This window comes from Equus asinus, chromosome 16, assembly GCF_041296235.1.
Source record: "Equus asinus isolate D_3611 breed Donkey chromosome 16, EquAss-T2T_v2, whole genome shotgun sequence".
NCBI classification, from domain to species: domain Eukaryota; kingdom Metazoa; phylum Chordata; class Mammalia; order Perissodactyla; family Equidae; genus Equus; species Equus asinus.
In genome coordinates, this window is record NC_091805.1 from 6,036,686 (window position 1) to 6,058,100 (window position 21,415).

A 21,415-nucleotide genomic window follows, 5' to 3' on the forward strand; every position below is an offset into this window, starting at 1 on the left:
TTCCTTCTTGGCCCCTTCCTGGGCTGGTGTTGCTCTGCTGCCCAGGGCTCATCCAAATTGTGTAGTAACTCAGCAGTCAGTGCTCTGCTTGACCTCATAGGGTTGATCTGCAAACTAGTGAGACAACCAAGGCAATAAATGAAAGACAATGGATTTTTGTTCGATTGTTTTCAATATACGCTTAGCTGTTGATTGTTTCCAAAAGCTGTATTTCTAAAACTTTTTATTTCCCATAATAAGTGGGACTCTTAAAAACAGTAACAACCATAATACTCATAATAGTGTCCTAATTTTCAGAGGCTTTGGTTTCTGCCCTTTCCTTGGCATCAGCTATTATACATTTGTGTTGAGGAAAATTAGGTCTGGTTTCCCCAGGGACCAACAGTCCCTGTCGAAACCGAGTCCTGGGCTGAAGTAGATACCTTAATTTCATGGTCCAGGGAACTCACACTGAGAAAGAGGACTTGATTTGTGTGTAAAAGCTGTGATCTTTAAAATGACAGTCTTTGTAAACTTGGAGGAGTAAAGGTGAGAAGGAGAACTAATTTTTTCATTATGTAGAAGTGCCAGGAACTTTATATCTCATTCGGTCATCAAAAGACCCTATGAAGGGTTAGGGTAAAGATGGTGGTTTGAACACATGCATTTACTTTCATTCCCCCTGAAATAAAGCCAAGATACAATAAAGAAAGTTTTCTAGAGGCACAAATCCAAAAGGACAAAAGAAAGGGAGGGTAGATGCAGCAACAAAATTTTGGGAGCTGGAAAGCAGGTGGAGCAGTGATAACTGGCTTAACTGACAGCTGGCAGTGAGAAAAGTCAAGATGCAACCTGATTTAATGCAGAAGCTCCCGTCCGAGAAGGACTCAGAAATTGGCGTGACCATGTACTTCTGAGAGTGAGGGTAAAAGTGGGGCTAAAAATGAGAGATGTGATTGAAAATCTATTTCAAAAGCAGATTCTTAGAGCCCCTTCCCAATGCCACGCAGCTGGACAGTCCTGCTCCACTTCACTGGCATCGCACTGGAGGCTGGATAGCTGAGATCTCTGGCCTAGTTTCAGCTAGTTCCCTTTACGTTGGTGGCACCACACTGACAAACAGAGGGATTAAAGGAACACTTACATTCAGGCCTGTACCCTCCTCCAGGCAGATTAGAAAATCTTCTCTGGGAAATCTGACCAGGCCAATAGGAAATATCTAAAATTACTGACAACAGAGGTTCCCAAGAAAACCTAGCCAGATCACCCTGCACTGAAACCTAGAGTCAGCAAGTGCCCTTCAAGTGACGCACACGCAGAGCTCCAATGTGTAATTTAGTGCCTGCTCCTGTATATGCAGAAAATACAGGGATCTGAGGAAAAGGTCTAACATGAAGGACAGAAACCAAAACAAACATGTGGAACAAAGCTTATAAGCAAAGTGGAAGAAATAGGATGTATTCAAGGAGAGGAAATGTTAAAAAACAAAAACTATCCTTGATACCCTTAGAGATTTAAGAGAAAATATTGTGTACAGAACATAAATAGGATGCCATGAAAAGGAAATATTCAGAGAATAGAAAACATGCTCTCCTCCAAAAAATGATAAGCAGAAATGAAAAACTCAATGCGTGGGTAGAAATATAAATTGAGGAGGTTTTCCCCTTATAGTATAGCAAAAAGACCAAGAGTTTTAAAATACAGAGGATAGAATATAAAATTAGAGGAAAGTCCAAACTATGAAAACTAGGGATTTTTAGGAAGAAAAAAACAGGAGAGAATCTTCAGAGAAGTAATTCAAGAATGTTTCCCAAACTAAAAGACAAAAATTCCCAGAATGCATGAACTCTTTGAGAATCAATAAGAATTAAGGAAAACAGACATTCATTAAGCACATCTTTGTGAAAGTTCAGAATAGTGGGGACAAAGAGAAGATTCTAGAATCTTCTGAAGAGGGAAAATAAACAATACTTCAAGAATCAGAATGACTTCAGTTTTCTCAGGAGCAACCTAGAATGGAGACATCAACAGGGCATTGCCTTCAGAATCCTGAAGGAAAGTTCTTTTCAACCTAGAGTTCTATACTCAACCAAAATATCAGTCAAGTGTGAGAGTAGAATGAAGACATTTTTAGCCATGCTTAAAATATTACCTCCCCTGTACCCTCCCCAGGGAACGACTGGAGGATATACTCCACCAACATGAGTAATTAAATCAAGAAAGAAGAAAGCATTGGATCTAAGTAACAGGAGATCCAACACAGGAAAAAGAAGAAGGGATTTCTAGGACACTGAGAGCTTGCAATTCCAGCATGACAGCTGCATACCAGGCAGGGAGGCAGACCCATCTTATTGGAAAGTTCGCAAGGCTCTAAGAAAGAGGATTTCAGGCAGATGAAACTATGGGAATTCTCAGTGTGCCTGACTATGTTGAACAGGGATTCAGATAATTGGCTTGAGAATTTGGAATTATATCAATAAGAAGAAAACTAAACAACAGAAAAACAAGACAGTTAATTACTAACTCCAAGATAAACAAAGAGTTGTACAAATAATGAAAAGTTAGCATAACTTACATGGCTTACTCCTAGGTAGTTGTGTATACAGATGTATAAAGTGTGTCTATACACATATACTTGTATGGGTGTGTATATATATACACATACATACACACACGGAAGAGTCTATTATTCTAGGAAAAGAAAGAGTTTATTATTCCATTAAACAAAACTATATAAACTACATATGTTATACCCATTTTATAGATGAAGAAACTGAAGTTTTGAGAAATTAACTTGACTAAGGTCACACAGTGGGTGGTTACTGTGTCTGGGTTTACGGTGTGTGCTAAGGACAAAAAACATTTATTCCATCAATTAAAGCTTTTTCTGGTGCAGACAATATGCAGGACTTCAGTGGTATACTTGTTTTATCTCAGCCAAAGGAAACATCTATGGACATGTGGGGCTCTGTATTAGGGTGGAATATGATAACCGAGCAACAGAGTCTTTTCTCTCACCTCCATTAAATCTGAGAAACTCCTAGCTTTGGGTTCTGTCTTTGACTACAAAATGGCTTCTTTTAAAAATACACACCTTGTGATAGAAGGGGCCATGCCTGCCTTGTACTCTCTTGTATTTCCACAGCAGGCTCTGTGCCTAGCCCTTGGAAGGCACTCACTGTCTATGTACATAGAGAACTAATTTATGAGTGTTCATGAGGTGCTCCAGTGATGCTGCAGAAGTCAGATTCACATGGCACAGCCCAGAAGGACGTGACTAGCACCAGTGGGTAGAAGTGTCTTGGCAGCAAATTTCACGTCAATGGAGAAAGAAAGCTCCTAATTTTTAAAGGTTCCTAATATTTGAATGGGCTTCATTGAAAAAAGGAAACTCACCATCACCAGGGGTAACAGGGCTGCACCGGCTGTTCACACGTCAGGGAGAATAGTGGCATATGGCGGGGAAGCCTTGCACTCAGGACGGCCACACCTGGGCTGGGGCCCCCTTCTGCCACTTCATGGTTTAGTCACCTTGGGAAAGATACTTAACCTCTAAGTCTCAGTTTCCTCTTTGGTAAAATGACGGTAATAATAGTACATACTTGATGGAGCTACTATGACGTCTAATTGAGAAGAACCACACACTCAACACTTAGCAGAGGACTTGGCAAATAGTAAGAGTTTGATCCATATTCACTATTATTACTATTGTTATTAGAAGAAATTTGTGCCTCGGGGGCAAATTTGAAGTTGTTGGCATCTAAAATAGTTCCCGCTCGGCTGGGTATGGGAAATGTGGGGGGAGTATTGTTATCTTCTTGGCAAAGAATGATAATGGGATTGAAATATCACCTCTGTGCTATTTAAAACATGAGGTTTTGCTCTTTCTTTTTAAAGTTGTTCCAGAACAGCCTCAAAACTTATCTTGCGTACAGAAGGGAGAACGTGGGACCGTGACCTGCATCTGGGACAGAGGCTGGGGCACCCACCTCTATACGGTGTATGCTTTACAGTGAGTGAGACACTGCATTTCTGCAGGTTATTTTTTTTTTTTTTTTTAAACCCAACTTTTTTTTTTTTTTTTAAAGATTTTATTTTTTCCTTTTTCTCCCCAAAGCCCCCCGGTACATAGTTGTGTATTCTTCGTTGTGGGTTCCTCTAGTTGTGGCATGTGGGACGCTGCCTCAGCGTGGTCTGACGAGCAGTGCCATGTCCGCGCCCAGGATTCGAACCGACGAAACACTGGGCCGCCTGCAGCGGAGCGCGCGAACTTAACCACTCGGCCACGGGGCCAGCCCCCATTTCTGCAGGTTTTGTGTAGGTCATCTCTTAGATGGTGTTGAGAAATATCTAACAGTTCTAGTTTTATCAAAGAGAAAAAGCAATAGACCCCTCTGGATAACTGGATACTTAGAAAGAATTCTGATGTTCATCCCTGAAAACGGCTGCACTCATCTGACGTGTCAGATGTGAGAGCTTGTGTCTTGGGCCTGAGGTCTAACTCAGAGTTCTCTTCAGGGCATCCACGGCCCACACTGTGGACGTTCTTCCCTGCGCTACTAGGGTTAAACTGGCTGAATTATCTCCCTTCTCCCTTTTGTAGTTGCGGACTCTTGGCATCATGATATATAAATAGACTCTTGCTTGTGGTAGCTTTCCATTAGCCTTGGAGAAGTTTCTTTTTAAAGCACCTTTGCCTAACCTGAGAGTCCACAAAAAGAGAGAGTCTGGGAGATTCTTCTCCTTGGAGTTGATTCCATAATCCCATCAAAAGATCCAGCTGCTTTGCACTGTGCCTCAGTGAGCAGGAGATGGGGGAAAGGAAGTGGGGCCCAGGGTTCCAATCTGTACTAGGAGCTGGCACTTCTCTGCTATAAATGCCAAGGGGGCCACAGATCCTTTGGATCTGATTCTGTTTGCTCTAAGGAGCCAAGATGTCAGCCAGGGTTTTGAGAATTCAGGCAGCATAGGCGTGGTTATTCATCTATACGAACATCAAAAAAATCTCGGTCCTACCAAAAAGAGAGAGGGGGGGAGGTATGGTCCTATTAATGATCCTAGAATACAAATATTCCCATAGTGTATTCCCTAGTAAAACTGACTATAAAGAATTTCTAGAATTTTAAATATTTGAACATTTTGTTCTTTTGTGCTAAAAAGGAGACAGTAGCACGTAAAGTATCTTGCTGAACACCATTGTCTTTTATTTACAGGTTAAATGGACCAAAAAACTTAACTTGGCAGAAGCAATGTAGTGATCATGATTGTGACCGTTTGGACCTGGGGATCAGCCTGACCCCTGAATCCCCTGACTTCGGTTACACAGCCAAGGTTACTGCGATCAACAGTCTTGGGAGTGCTTCTTCGTTTCCATCCACGTTCACATGGTTGGACATAGGTACATATTACTGAACTCGTTGTAAGTGTCATTCATTGGCACATGAACAATCACTTGAATGTTCTGTGATTGTTTCAAAAGGAACAATGGTTGATGGAGAGTGGCCAGTAGGCACAGGCAAAGGACAGATGTTACTTTGAGGCAAGTAAAAGAGTCTCTGACCCGAGAGCTACGTAGAGATGGCTGTATAAAATGGGATGTTCAACATTGTTTTCTCTGTTGGAGAAATAAGAGCCCCGGCTTCAAATCTCAGGAAAGCACCAGCCGCCAGCGATACCATCTGACTGAGGCGAGGTCCTCTGAGGGTATTGGAGAAGCTCAGTGCAGGCCTCCTTGGTGGCGGTGTCTTTTTACCCCCATGGCTGCCCCAATGTTCTGAGATAGATAGACTACGTGTGGGCCTGCTGGGCTAGGGCAGCCAGGTGCAAACTATAAGTAAAGTGTATCAAGGTACAAATGCATCTTGCTCTGAGAATACCTAACTGCACCCCTCCCATCGGCTTGGGAGGTGGAGTGAGCCAGTCCCAGCACATTTCTGACAGTTGAATCAGAGGCCAGTTGCAGGCATTCCCAAGTTCTGACCATGCCAGGTAGACTCTGGGCTTCTGGCCTGCCTGAAATTCCAGCCTCACACTCTGCCTCTCATCTCTCTTCCCACAGCACCTCTCTGGACACATACTGCTAACTGTGAGTCTGCATATAGGCATTTACTGTACATTTTCCTATCACATTTCTCCCCACCCCGCCTTCCATCCTATCTTCCATCTCTTTACATTGACTCTTCATCTCTAAGTCACGTTCTTTCTCTCTCATTCTTTTCTTCTATTCCCTGTTCCTATGTCCCTTTCCTAGAACCTACCAACATTTCTTCTCCTTCTGCGGAGATCATCACTAGCTATCTCTGCCTTCTTAGGCATCGTAATTGGGTTTGGCACATTTTGTCGTTAGTGCCGTCAAGTGGATTCGGAGTCCTAGCGACCCTGTGGACTGCAGAGTGGATCCCTGCCTGGTCTTTTTGTGTCATCCTCTCATCAGACAATGCTCTGCTGCTATCCATAGGGGTTTTTTTGGAAGTGGATGTCCAGGTCCTTTTTCCTAGTCTGTCTTAGTCTGGAAGCTCCGCTGAAACCTGTCCACCAAGGGTGACTCTGCTGGTATTGTAAACCCCGGTGGCACAACTTTCAGCATCACAGCAACACGCAGCCACGACAGTATGGCAGCCAACAGGTGATGTGGTTCCCTGACTGGGACATGAACCCAGGCCACAGCAGTGAGAGCCCTGAATCTTAACCACGAGACCCCCAGGGCTGCCACGTTGCTTTTCTTTAAATCATTGAATTAAAAGGAATTGACACTATCTATCACTAATATTGGTGGTTGTTTATTTGGTATAAGTGAGGGTAGATTAAGGGGAATTATTTTAATGATTTAGAAGTGAATCAAACTTTTTCTTCTTTCTAAAATCCAGGAACTTCTCTCTTGTATATTTCATCAAATTTGGTGGTTGTGCATCTTACAAATGAGTTTTGTTCAACTCTATATCTCATGTTAATACATACGGCAATTTTGGATCTCGGAGCCTGAATCATGCTTTTTTGTTTGTCCTGGTCACTAGTGAGGCCTCTTCCTCCGTGGGACATCAGAATCAAATGTGTGAATGCTTCCGTGAGCAGATGTATCCTTCAGTGGAGAGACGAGGGGCTGGTGCTGCTCAATCGACTCCGATATCGGGCCAGTAACAGCAGGTCCTGGAACATGGTAATGGTCTTGAGAGTGGGGGCCAAACAGGGAGGGTGCTTAGGGTCATGGCACACATCTCTGTCTTCTCACACCAGCAAGGTGGGGAATTTAAGAATGTTTAGCCCACCAGGCCAGCCTGGTGGCACAGCGGTTAAGTTTGCACGTTCCACTTCAGCGGCTGGGGGTTCGCCGGTCCGGATCCCGGGTGCTGACATGGCACTGCTTGGCACACCATGCTGTGGTAGGCATCCCACGTAAAAAGTAGAGGAAGATGGGCACGGATGTTAGCTCAGAGCCAGTCTTCCTCAGCAAAAAGAGGAGGATTGGCAGCAGATGTTAGCTCAGAGCCAGTCTTCCTCAGCAAAAAGAGGAGGATTGGCAGCAGATGTTAGCTCAGAGCTAATCTTCCTAAAAAATAAATAAATAAATAAATAATCTCTAGTGTAGAAACTTCTCCCAGGCCTTTTTGAAAACTGGTAATTTTTAACCTTCACTAGTTTTCAGCTGGTTTCAGGATCCTGTTTGGAACCCGTGTAGATGGGTTCTTAGTCCTAGGAGATTTGGGCTTTGTTTTTTTGAGAAGCTATTGTTTCAGATTAATGTCATGTGTATTCAGTAGCCCAGTCATTGATATTTCTTCTCATTGAATGACAGATCTGAAAAGATAAAAAGAGTTATCTGGTCTAGTTGCTTACCTTTATGTTAAAGTTCTATACATTAATTTAGTATTAATAGACACCTTTAAAAATCTTGTCTGATTCAAGGTTAATGCTACAAACACTAGAGGAAGACATGACTTGCTGGATCTGAAACCCTTTACAGAATATGAATTTCAGATTTCCTCTAAGCTGCATCTTTCTAAAGGTAGCTGGAGCAATTGGAGTGAACCACTGAGAACACAAACACCGGAAGAAGGTACGTGTCAAAAAACAGAAAGAGGTGAATGGAATGGGAGGAAAAAAGGGGGGAGAGAGGAAGATACAGTGATTCCCCTGGAACAGAGTCTTTACAGTACTGGTACTGAGTGCATTAATTAACAAGTTCATTTTGGCGTTAACTAATTACTGAGACTGTCCAGGGAGATTTGTCTCTATTGCTAGGAAATTTTTAACATAGGAAGTGCTACTCCTGCTTGCACATATTGTCGTGTTGGTTACAAGCTTGTGCCCAGTAATGTTTAGTTATAACTCTCATTTCTGCTTCACAGCTACCTCAGTAACTCTCTTCTTCCGCAAAACTCAACCAGTAATTAATTCCATTCCTTTATAGTTAAACCTTCATACATTTTACCTTTTGGATTCTACGAAAATTAATATGGCTTTCTAAGCCATACTAGAAGTTTAAAAGAAAGGTAGACTTGGGATACATAACATTTTAAAATAAAAAGTTTGACATCCAGCATTCGTTTCTCCTCCAAATCTGGCAGCCCTGCACTTCTTCATGCCTTTAGTACCGTCCGCTCAGATGAGCGCCACCAGACTGCCCATAGCTATGAAAGGATGTCAAATAGATTTTCCAGTCTGACGGACTTTTCTTTTTGGTAATTATTGGGAAGAAAACTTTATTGAAGTGTAATCAAATATTTTGTTGAAGCAAAAATTCTTATATGAACTTTATGCCAATATTAACAAATCCTTGGAGACACGAGATAGCCATCTGAATATTAGTTTTCAAAAGCACTCAATTAGTGATATGATATAGAACTTTTCATAATTTGTGTAAATTTGGTTCAGAGGAAAAATTATTGGCATGGAGTCCATTGCTTTATTATCTGGAGAGTTTGAGGTGTTCATGTGAGAAACTCTTAATGCTTATTTGTGAAACTTAGGGATCCGTGTGCATGTAAACTGGCTTCATGATTATGTTACATTCGTTTCCTTTGAGCTACTAATGGTTTTTGATGGCTGATGACACTTATCAATCATACCCCAATGACATTCAAGGACCTAAAGAGCCTATTAATAAAATATAATACCTAATATGTGAATTGCAGAATAATTGTATATTCTTCCTTTCTTCTTATATTAATTGCATTTCTCTATTTTAAAAAATATTTAAAAATGAATTCATCCAACAAATTACGATTTATTCCCTCTATTTTAGGATAAAAATCTCTTAAGTTAATCTTGAGCCACTTGCTCTCTGCTTGTCATTTTTATAATCCAGAACTTACTCCTGTTATCCTTTTATTACACAAAGTAATGTATTTTTTTTAATCCCTCATGGATTAGGTTTTGTTTATACATAGTACAGATAAAATTCTTGAAAATGGGCCATATTTTATGTGCAAGTCCAAGGCAGTAAACAGGCTGGGACATTTTTAAGTTATATCACGTTCGACTAAACTATAAAAAGTAGGGAAACTCTGGGCTTGTGAATTCTTGTCATTCTCCCTCCCATTTGAGAAAGACCTGCTGAGAGATATGTGAAAAGATTTTTCTGTTTTTTTTCCCTCTAAGTGTCTATCTGTCGAATTAAAAACCCCTGAAGGTAACTTTGTCATATCCTAGAAAATAAACCACCACCGTGACAATGCGTGTAGCACCCTGTTATGCTCCTGCACCCGTGGATGGTTATGAATGGGGAGCTGGCTTCTTCAGAGTAGGTGCAGACAGCCATGCAGAGAGAAACCCGTACTCCTGAGTTACCACCGTTACCAGCTCCGTGGGCTTCCTGTCGACGTCTGACTGTCCCTTTTCTGTGTGTGATCTTTCTGTGGGCTGTCTCTTTTCTCTTTTCTCTGAGCTGCATGGTTTTCACCTCTCACCACTGTTTCTGTCATCAGTTTCTTTATGAAACACCAACTGATGTAAACCTAAAGGTGTGAATTTTTTGTGAACACTTCTTCCTTTAACCCTTTAGACCTGGACTCATACATAAGTTGGCATCTAAAAAAATTACTAGTAAGCTTTTCTTTTCTTAGTTACTCTCTAAAACTGTGAACCGTCTTAGGATAGAGATCTTTCTCTGCAGCCTTTGCTAATCAAAACTAGGAGCAGCATAACCTCTCCCGGAGGATTGGGCGCACTTATTTATATCATGTCAGCAGAGAATGAGGGCCTTGACTCCAGGTGGCCCTTTCCCATGTCATTCAGTCCAACTCTTGTCATGGTCCTCCATGAAAAACACTTTTAAATGACCACTAAGTAAGACATGGAGTAAAAGAAACCACTTTCCCATGTTTAGGAGGATAGTCCCGCGATCCTATCCATCGAAGGCATGCCTGATCCTGGGGAGCGAGCCGCCATATTTTGCTTCTAGTGGGAAAACACTGTTGAGTTTGGGCTGTATGGTGTCCAGCCATGCCTGAGAATATGGCCAGGTGTTGGGGAAGGCACTCCTTTACCACTTTGAACCCCCAAGGCGGAGACTCCAAAATGAAGATGCGTGAGGCGTTCCTTAGAGCTGTGTTATCAATCATGTGTATCTGTCTGTTCACTCACCGTTTTCTGAAGTCTTATTTACACATTTAATCTTGTTAAACTCTACTGTGGACTGTTAATAAGGGAAGTGTTACGTGCTCATACTTGTGCCAGAGTGGTAAAGGAGGAGTCCCCCTCCACCACTGTGGTGATGGCATGGGTGATTGGTGAGAGACCCCCAAAGAGGGAGAAAATGCAGCGTTACCAGCTGCAGCCACCCCTTCTCACATGGAGAAGCTAGGCAATTCATTCATCCATTTGTAATTTTAAAATATTTCCAAGAAAGTTTCAGTGTGAAAAATTAAATACTAGAGGTTATTTTACCATCTTGGTTAGCAAGCATTTCTTAACAGCCTAGCTCAGGGGTCAGCAAACATTTTCTGTAAAGGTCCAGAGAGTAAATATTTTCAGCTTTGCAGACCATACGATCTATCACAACTACTAAAATTTGCTATTATAGTGTGCAAGCAGCCGTTGATGATATATAAATGCATAGACAAAACTGTGCTCCCATAAAGCTTTATTTATGGACACCGAAATTTGAATTTTATATAATTTGCACATATCACTAAGAATAATTCTTCTTTTAATTTGTTTTCAACCATTTAAAAATGTAAAAACCATAATTAGTTCACAGACTGTACAAAAACAGGGAGCAGCCCACATTTGGCTCACGGGCCATAGTTTGCCATCTCCCAAAGTAGCCAAACTTGAAAGAATCCTACTTGTGTCCTTTTGCCTAAGGCTTGAGGAAATGGGGACGGATGGTTCTTACCCTTCTAAAGAGGCTTACATGCAAACATTTTCATTAGAAGGAAAATGTTATGTTTGAGATCCAATAATAGTCCCTACCCTCTTTTATTATTCTTTTGGTCTCCCCTAAGTTGAACACCTACCCTGGAAGAAATAAATGCTGAGCTCAATTATTTGACAAGATGCTGATCACTCCAATAAGAAGAAATGCTTTCCATGAAGCCCTCCAAACAGAAACCAATGAAAAAATTGTGTTCTTCTGGATGGCCTGTGAGGAATGTGTGTGTGTCAGGAGCTCTGCCAGGTGCTGGGACATAATGAGAACCAGTCAGACCCTCAGACTCAAGAGTGTCTAGTCCATCTCAGAACATTAGGGGATGATACCTGAAGGAGCTGACACCAAGAAAAATGCAAAGTCCAAAGGGAATCCTGTGGCCTTCCTCCATCTAGGACGTATGGCCTCCGAGGTCGTTGCAACAGGAGAAGGGAGCTGTTTCCTCCTTCAAGTGCTCGATTCCCTTGAATTCTGTGAAGTCACGTGTTCCTGGTTTTTATTCTATCTTATTGGCCAATTCTTTTTGGTCTCTTTTACTGGCCGTTTTTCTCTTCTCAACCACAATTCCTATGGCTTTACACTGGGTAGGATTCCTTCTTTACCTAGCTGACCTCGTCCAGTCCCATGACTCTAAAACTAGATAAATAGAGAGAGACAGAGACAGAGAGAGGGAGAGGATAGAGTTTCAGTCCTGGACTCTCTGCAGAACTTCAGATTTTTATTCTAATTGCCTATTCCATATCTTCATTTTAGATGTCAACCGACATCCCAAATACTGCACAGCCTAAACAAAACCTTTTATTTTTTTCTTCAAAGCAAAATCTTTCTAAAATACTTCTGTTTCAATCTTTTCTATCCCAGTAAATGACACCTCTGTCTCCCTAGTTACTCAAGTCAAAATTTGAGAAATTATCCTTAAATTCTTCTTTTCCCCCACTCCCCCATATCAGCAATTGAGTCTCTCTCCTAAACACGTTCAAAATCTGTTCATTCCTTCCATTGCCACTATGATTATCCTAGTTTAAGCTACTTTCTTCTTACAAAAACTAACAATGAAAGGAACACTTACGAACCCAACATTCAACTTAAATACTATAAAATTACCAATATATTCTTACCCTTGTCATGCTTCCCCAGAGGTAACTGCCATCCTGGATTGTATGTTTATCATCCTCATACTTTTCTCCTAGCTTTCAGAAATGTATGTATCTCTAAACAATAATTAGTTTTGCTTGTTTTGAGCTTAATCAAAATTATATACTACACATAATCTTTTGCAACTCACTTTCTTCCCATCAGCAGTGTAACACAATGCCTCCATTGATTTCAGGATGGATGAAACATCCCTGCTTCTACTAAGAAACAAACTCTTCACTTGTGATCTGTATGGTTAGAAGTTATATTTCTAAAAAAAAAAAAAAGTTGATGGAAGTATATTCAACTATGTCAAATGCTGCCACTAAGGCCAATGAAATAAGAACAGAGAAGTAACCATTTGATTTGGTAAAACTGAGTTCACTGCCAACCAGGAGCAGTGTCAGTAGGGTGATGGGGACAGAATAGCAATTGGTATGGGTTGAGAGTGAATGTGAGGTAAGGGAATAAAGACGGTGACAATTCATAACTCTTCAAGAAGTTCTGTGAAGAAGAGCAGAGATGCGGGGCAGTAGCTGGCACAGGATGTGGTATTGAGAAATTCTTTGTCTATCTTTTTTGTTTTTAGGATCAGAGATAATCAGTATATTTGCAAGGTGATGATAAGGGCCCGGCAGAGAGGGAGAAATTAATGATGCAGGAAAAGTGGGAGAGAGGTCCTTGATGAAGCAGGAGGATGGGATGCAGAACTCGGGTGAGGGGTTGAACTTTGATGGAAGTAGGGATGCTTCACCCACAGTATAATCAGCGGGGGTGCTGTGTAAGAGAATTGGTGGTGAAGTTTGAAAGTTTTCATCGTGGAAAGATGGGGGAATCCCTGCCTGACTACTTCCTTTTGCTCAGGGAAGTGTGATGCAAAGGCATCAGTTGAGAGAAACGGATCATTGGAAATGGGCCGGTGGAGGGGCTACAGCACCAGCCGTTGGGAAGGAACACCCATGTGGATGCTGGACCATCAAGAATAGTGACAGAGGAGAAAGAAAGAGTTGACAAGGGAGAGTGAACCCAGTGTTAAACACCATGACTCAAAGAGGAGGAGGTTGGGGAGTCTGTATGGGACTTCCCATGGAGGCATAGCAGGTGGTAACGTCTGAAGGCAGAACCCACCACTAAAAACTTGTTTAATCAAGCAGGTGTTTGTAAGATCTGTTTGAACTGTGTTGTTTGGAAATAGATTTTGGATAAACGTATCACACCCCAAAGAGTGGACCTCAAGGAGCCAAGGCGGTGAATCACTCATCTCTCTCTCTTGTCCTGCTTACGGCATGATTTGGGCCGAAAAATCTTTGCGTGTTTCATTTAGTCCACTACTTGAAACCTCTCAAGATAGGCCTTTTCCATATTTCCTTTGTGTTGGATTCTCCATTTTCAATGTTCTTGGAGGTCTTTATACTCCTGTTCACTGCGGGCTGAAGCAGTGGAGGGCTTGCTCTCCACGGCAGTTCCACGGCAGTTCGGCTGTTCTTGTCCACGTTCCTGCACCTGCCTTGGCTTCAGATGTGGATGCTCCTCTCAGTAGAACGCATGGCTTGGCCCTGATTTCTTTATCACATCTGTTGTTTCACAGAACCTTGCACTCTTGGGATTCTCGAGTTGAAAGAACCCTGGGGTCATTTAGATCATTTAGGTCCACCTCCTGCTTAAATTAGGATATTTTTTTCATATTGGTGACTCCCTCCTCTTTAACCCAACAATCTTTCCCTTTCCATAGGAGATGCTTTCATCTCAGGAGAGCCGACTTCCATTTCTCAATATTTGTGTTTTTAATCATTTGTACCCATTTGTTTTGTAATCATTGGACACACAGGCCTTTGACTTTCCTTTTCCACCTGCCTGTAGTAGCTGTATCTGTCTTCTGTTAGATAACACTGAGGTTAGAACTTTAAGTGACTTTGTGTTGGTTGAATGTCAAGGGTTCTAATATTAGCCCTTTGATTGCTTTCTGCAGCAGTGGTTTGACACCCCTGGTCATGAAACGTTACACTTTGAAACTCGTACAGATTCAGCTAATGATTTCCCTCCCAGAGGCTCACATTGCAGGTGGGCACCGTTGAAATTTCAGATTCACTTTCAGTTTATCCTTTGAAGAGAATGTGATTCTAGAATTTGATTCTTAGTTCTGTAATAATCTGTTAGGTTGTAGATCTTTAATGAGGCAAGGAGTGTTCCCTTTAAAATTCTTACAAATATGTAATTAACTGAAGACAGCGCTATGGACCAAGTCAGCTGGCTCTGACACTGAGCATACCCCAGTTTCAGGATGCTGATTATGTAGACAACGTCTGGATTATCTCATCTGTGGCACGTTCCTATCTTTGCTCAGTACATTGACCTGTAATGGAGGAGCAGCGGCTTTAGAGACGCAAGACCTGGGCTCAGCTCTCAGCTTTGCCATTGACCAGCTCTGAGTGTTCTGTAAATCATTCAACCTTTGTCAGCCTCCTTGTCCTTGGCTGTAAGACAGCTGTAATCACCTGCAACTGCCTGCAACCTCAGCGTGGTGTGAGGATTAAAAGAGATAATGTACATAAAGTGTCTGAATATCACCTGGCACATAGTAGGTGGTCAATAAATGTCAGGTCCCCTTTCCTCTTGCCTGCGCTTTTTTTTCTTTTTTGCATCTGGACAGCAGAAAAAGGTCCTGGGCTTGCTTCGTGGGTCACTCTTCATGATTCTGAAGGACTGGAAGCATTTTCAGAATGTCTTATGTATACGTTTCTTACTGCTGAGTCCTCAATGAAAGGTAAACACTACACTGGTAGGAAGATGGGGGGAAGAAAAGAATGAATGTTCAGAAAAATCAGAAAGAGAAGAGGGCAAGAGAGGCAGGAAGAGGAGGTGACAAATGAAGAGAAGAGAACACATAAGGGGCACGCCTGCTGGGGAGGGAAGTATTATAGAGAAGTCAGCAGCCGTGTCAGAGCTAGGCAGGGGCATGGTGCAGGGCAAAGACCACGGGCTCTGTAAGAAAACAGACCTGTGTTCAAAGCCTGGCTTCTCCCATCATTAGTTCTGGGACCTTGAACAGGTGCGTTAACCTTGCAGCACTTCAGTTTTCAAATGAAGAAGACAACACAACTAAATTTACCAGCTGCTCAACATGTGTCAACACTCTTCTATTCATGTAAATTCTCACAATGGCCCCATGCCATGTGTAGAATCACGATCCTCGTGGGGCAGATGAGGAGACTGGCTTAAGGATGTGGTTAACATTTTTCGAGATCAGAGAGCCGAGGTTTGTCCGTAGATGGTCTGGCTCTGGAGCTCACACTTTAACCGCTGCACTAAGCTGCACACGTCACGGGGGTGACGAGGAAGTGAGGTGTAACTGTGAAAGAGCCCACACAGGACCTGCCCAGAACGTCCCTTCCTTTCCCTCTTTCTCTTCTCCTCTTCCTTGCTGCTTGTCTTCTCTTATCCATGTGGGACTTAATTTTCTGGAAACTTCCATCTGGTTAAATGGAACTTGCTACTCCAGGAGGAACCTCAATGTACCCTCACTTCAAATACACTTTAAGTGACTGTTAAACAAGTTAGGTTGGTGCAATTGAAGCCTGATTTCAGGGGTTGCTTCCATTGACTCCCTCCCTGGCTATAAATCAAAATAAATATGATAGTGGGAAAAATAAAACTACTTCACCCACTCACAGACACACGGGCGTACACACACATGCAGACACTCTTACACAGGAGCTGATTATTCAATTTCTCTTCAAGTATGTTTGATTGACTTTCTCAAATTGAATTAGGTCATATTTGACCATTGTCTTACAGATTGGCGGTTATTTCTTCTATGGGTTCAGCCTGTGCATCAGCATCAAGTAGATAATATTGCCTGATTTGTCCATTTGCTCATTCATCATTGAACAAAGAGTCATCGGAAGCCTCTTACATTCTAAGCACTGTGCCGGCGTGAGGACGGTTGGGATGAATGAGAGAGGCGTTCCTTTCAAGTACACCATTGTCTAACAATCATAAAACCCAATAATTATACCACAACATGAAAAGTTCAGGAGTGGCGATGAACACAAAGTTTATTATTTGTATTTTGTATTTTTACACGATCGGAAAATGTTTCCCATATGATTTATGTCTTTAATTTTCTCCTGAGAATTCTTTTTGCATTCCAGTGAAAAAGAAATAACGATACATACTTTCTTTATTTTATTAGCACATGCATTAAGAGTAAGTTAGGAACCTAATTTCCTCATCATTTAAAAAAAATTTTTAAGGTAACTTTGTTTTTTCTGACTTCTGTGGCCAAAGATATCCATGTTCATTGTTTAACAAAAGAAAAAGGAAAATACCGTGGTACAAAGAAAATTGAAATTATGCTATAAGTCTACTCTCCCAGAATCATTTATAACCAATTGACTTTTTCAAGTTTTTATATTGTGTGTGTGAGTGTGTGTGTGTATATATATTTTTTTATTTTATGAAAATATGCTTTTTCCCCTTCAAAACAGAGCCTACCGGGATGTTAGATGTCTGGTACACGAAACAGCCCATTGACTACAATAGACAACGGATTTCTCTTTTCTGGAAGGTAAGTCTTCAGTGCCAACTTAAAATTCAGGAGAATTATATATTTGCTTCTTTGTTTTATTTTGGTTTTGTTGAGATACAATTGCCATATAAAGTGAATTATATATTTGAATAGTAAGTTTTAAGCCCAGAAAAAGACCTTTTATTTCCCTCGTGGCTTGGACACGAGGCTTCAGAGACCTGGTTGGAGCTTATTTTCTCAGCCACATCCTCATGATTCTTAATGTCGTTTACTTGTGCCAGATGAGGGGGGGCTCTGCCTGAGTTCCTGCCTCGACACACTTGTGTCTTTTCCTCCTCCACCTCAATCAGGTCAAGGTCCCAAGCATGTCCACCTCTGACCCCACTACGCCATCTCTTCTGACTCTTGTCCCCTCTCTGCCCACCCTTCTCTGCCCACCCTTCTCTCTCCTACGTACAATATGCCCAGCAGTGACCAGGCCACCTGACTTATTCACTTTTTGGGAAAATAAAGATGGGAATCTGGGCCAGCCCATGGCCGAGTGGTTAAGTTCACATGCTCCGCTTCAGGGGCCCAGTTTTTCACCGGTCCGGATCCTGGGCGTGGACCTAGCGCCGATCATCAGGCTGTGCTGAGGTGGCGTCCCACATGGCACAACCAGAAGGACCTACAGCTAGAATATACAACTATGTCCTGGGGGACTTTGGGAAGAAGAACAAAAAAAGGAAGATTGGCAACAGATGTTAGCTCAGGGCCAATCTTTAGGGAAAAAAAAAAAGAGAGATGGGAATCTGTAGATGTGGATATTTAGGAATTAATTTTCTATAGTCATTAAAAAGGGAGAGAGTGGAAGGAAAGCTGCCCTTCCTTTCCAAGAACTCTAATAATAGTAGAAAATAACACTCATAGGAATAGAAAGCCTCTCTTTCTCAGGAAGAGTAGGAAGACAGTAGTAAACCCAGCAGCCTTCCAGCAAACAGTGAGGCCTAATGTCGTTACAGGATGTGAAGTTTTCACGAAGTGCCGAAAGCTGGCACGTCGTTTCATTTAATCCTTAGGAAAACCCTGGGAGGTGGGTACCCAGGATCCCCACTTAACAGATGGGAAAACTGAGGGTCAGAGAGAGGAAGTTCTTCCCAAAGTCTCCCAGCTCCTAAGGCAGAGCCGGGACGGAAGCCTGTCCACAGCTCTTTGTGCGATATCATGACTCGCCTTTGTTGAAGGAAAACACTGTTTGCACCGGCATGCTCGTGAGAGGAGGTGTTCAGGTGAGCCGTCCTCCCCCCTCTTTGTTTCCCAAAACCTACAGCCCTCTCACTACACACTTTCCAGTTAAGGGTAAACAAACAGTTTTGGAATTATGAAGCTGATGAGCACGAAACCAGAAGAGTCAGAGTGGGAATGTAACGTCCTCTGATGGGGTTAGCATGAGAGATTTCGATAACTGCAGGCTTCTTCAGTTTTAAGAAATGAGCTCTTCCTCTTTTCCTTTCTCTCTCTCCCCCTCACGCACACAAACTGTCTCGTGTAAGAGAAGACTACTATAAATAGCTTCGTGAGTCATACTCAAGCTCTTCACTTTGAAACTAAAACTGCAGCTTAAAATTTGTTTTAAAATACAGCCATTTTTAACAGCAAGACAGTTCTCAAAGCAAGACATTTAGAGCAGCCGTAACATGTGAATATGATAGGAGAACCCAGCCCAATTGTTGGCTGTTGGTTTTCATTTTTACAAGTAAGTGACTGGTTAAAACCAAAATTCTTCCTCCCATAAAGATTCCTGCTCCCAAACATCTTCAACGGTCATCTGAAGAGCTACGCTGTTTTAGTCCCTTCACTCCTCTCTACTCCAGGTTTCTCTCGGTAGAACGAGGGCAATGGTACTGGTACCTGTGGCTGATGAGACCGTTGGGGGATCTGTCAGTGGGATCTCTAGAAAAATCTCTGGGGCCACCAAGGACAAGTTAAATGGTACTACATCTTGAATTGTTATCTTAACAGTGAAAGCAACACACCCAGTCCTCTGTCTGTGTGCTCCTCTCTGTAACAAAGAGGGTTTAGAAGAGGCGGGATCCAGGTACTTTGAAACTAGAATAAACATTCGTTCCCACAGATAACGCTTAGCAAAAATGCACATTCTTCTCTGCTTCTCATTTTAATCTTCTCCCTAATCCTCGCAAAGCTTAGTGTCTAAAGTGACGTCTGGGAATTCGAAAGGACTTTAATTCTCTTCTAGCCCACTCATCCTCTCATAAACATTGCTCCCACTCTAGCCAGGACAGACATGCCTCTGCTGGGACCTTCTGGGCCAGGGAGAAGTCCACCTTGTGGGCAGTCCGTGCCATGATGGGCATCTCTTATTGTTAGAAAATCTTTCCTTTCGTGGAGTGAGAATTGTGGGTGCTTTGGACTGGAACTGGCTTGAACAAGAAACCAAAAAATGTAAATACTAGAAGCTTCTACAACTTGATGTCATGACAGGGCACCTTCAAAACCTGCAGTGACTGTCTGGCCTGAGAGGCCCCATAGGAAGGTCGGATCCAGTCGTGAGTTTTGCAGGGCCCCTGCAAGATCAAGTCCTTGCCTGCCAAATCCTGGGCTTCTTCAACGGCCTCAGATAGGCCTCCCACCTCGGAGTGGGAATGAAACCCTCACCAGAGGGACTGAGTGAGCAGACCTGCTTTGGACAAAGAACCACAGAAGCACAGACCTCTAGAGCGCCAGGAAGTCTCACCAGCACGCAGTCCCACACTCGTGACAACCGTGGAAACAGGTCTAGGAGGTGGAGGGCTTTCTGATGGGAGGATTTGGTGGAACACGGCGCTTGTCACCGGGAGCCGTTCCCGCCCCTTCTCTTTGGAACCACTCCTGTCCCACTCGTCCAACTGGGGCTCCTCACGCTGCTCTCACGAAGGCTGGAGAGTTTGGCGGGGTGCTGCCGTGCCACAAGGAACTCCTCCAATGTCAGACTGCCGGACCTGCTGCAGCCAGGTCAGGCGCTTGGTGGTGGGGCCCGAGTCAGGCCTCCCCGGGGAGAGGAAGCAAGGCTGGAACTTTGAGCCATGCTGGGAACCCCGCTGAGAGGGACACCCCGCCTCGCAGAGAGGGGATTTCAGGGCTCAGCCCAGAGGAAGCCCGGAGTAAAACCCCATGGCCTGTGAACACAGTGAGAGGGTGCTTCTCTCGCAGCTGGGGAAGTGCGAGCTGACCTTTCGTTTCTGCAGGATGTTTACACTGGAGGAGAACGCCTGGGTGCTGAATGGGTGCAGCTCCTGTGCGTGGGACGAGTGTGTGTGTGTGTGTGGGTAACATTTGTGCATGTCCGTGTGTGTTGTACATGTGTGTGCGAGTGCAAAGGGTATGTGTGAATATGTGTGTGAATGTGTCTGAGTTTTGTGGGTATGAGGAATAGTAAGTGTGAGTGTGGGTGTGTATATGTGAGTACGTGTGTGAGCGAGTGGGTGCATGTGAGTATCTTGGTCCATTCAGGCCGCTGTAACAGAGTACCAAGGCCTGAGCAGCTTATAAACAACAGACGTCTATTTCTCACAGCTCTGGAGGCTGGACGTCCGAGATCAGGGTGCCAGCGCGGTTGGGTGAGGGCCTTCTTCTGGGTTGCAGACTTCTCGTTGTGTCCTCTCATGGCAGAAGGGGTGAAGGAGCTCTGGGGGATGTCTTTCATCAGAGCACTAATCCCACTCTTGAGGGCTCCACCCTCATGGCCTGATCACCTCCCAGAGGCCCCACCTCCTTACACCATCACGTTGGGCGTTGGGGTTCCAACATGTGAATCTTGGGGAGACACAAACATTCAGACCACAGCAGTGAGTGAGTGTGTGTGTGTGGGTGTGTGTGGGTATGAGTGTGTGTGAGTCTGGGTGTGCTGAGGGTGAAGGAGGCCTTTGCTTTGTTGCTCCGGTTCCCACGTAGTTACTCATTTTTCCACACCTTGGTTTCTCCTGAAAGCTTCATTTCCTGAAGAATAGCCTGTATTACTTTTTGCCACAGCTATTTTTAAGAGAAAACATACTTTCTGTGTTGCAGCCAAAAAGCACAACCTCATCTATGAAATAAAACCAGAATGCCTGGGCATTGTTGAAGCCACAAATGCAGTAACAAGTGGACAATGTTGCGGTGTCACAAACAGCCCCAGGGTTGCTTAGAGCCCTCACGGGGCCTTGTGGCAATCATCTCCCTCGGAGTCCCTCCATGATCTCCTTCTGTGCAGAGGCTCCTGTTGTTTCCCGGGCTCTGATTAAGCATCTCAGTCCGTGATTCCCATACACTCTCTTCCAGTGAATGCAGCATGTGTCCGTTAAGAAGAAAAATCACCTCCAATAGATAGATAGATAATGCATGAGAAGATATGACAATGGCTTAGAGCCGCATTAACCTTTCCAGTTTCC

General features: G+C 43.2%; 1 protein-coding gene across 10 annotated transcripts in view; it reads left to right on the forward strand.

Moving 5' to 3' along the window:
• IL12RB2 (interleukin 12 receptor subunit beta 2) overlaps nucleotides 1-21,415 on the forward strand; it is an 85,499-nt gene that overhangs the window by 16,738 nt on the left and 47,346 nt on the right. For 5 of the 10 annotated variants that reach the window (XM_070486566.1, XM_070486569.1, XM_070486568.1 and 2 more), the window contains 5 exons: nucleotides 3,877-3,991; nucleotides 5,193-5,377; nucleotides 6,993-7,135; nucleotides 7,882-8,032; nucleotides 16,969-17,048. In XM_070486566.1, the coding sequence (XP_070342667.1) occupies nucleotides 3,877-3,991; nucleotides 5,193-5,377; nucleotides 6,993-7,135; nucleotides 7,882-8,032; nucleotides 16,969-17,048 (674 nt within the window). Of the gene's footprint in view, nucleotides 1-3,876; nucleotides 4,018-5,192; nucleotides 5,378-6,992; nucleotides 7,136-7,881; nucleotides 8,033-16,968; nucleotides 17,049-21,415 lie in introns of all 10 variants that reach the window. The other 5 variants (XM_070486572.1, XM_070486574.1, XM_070486571.1 and 2 more) reach the window with 1 other exon arrangement.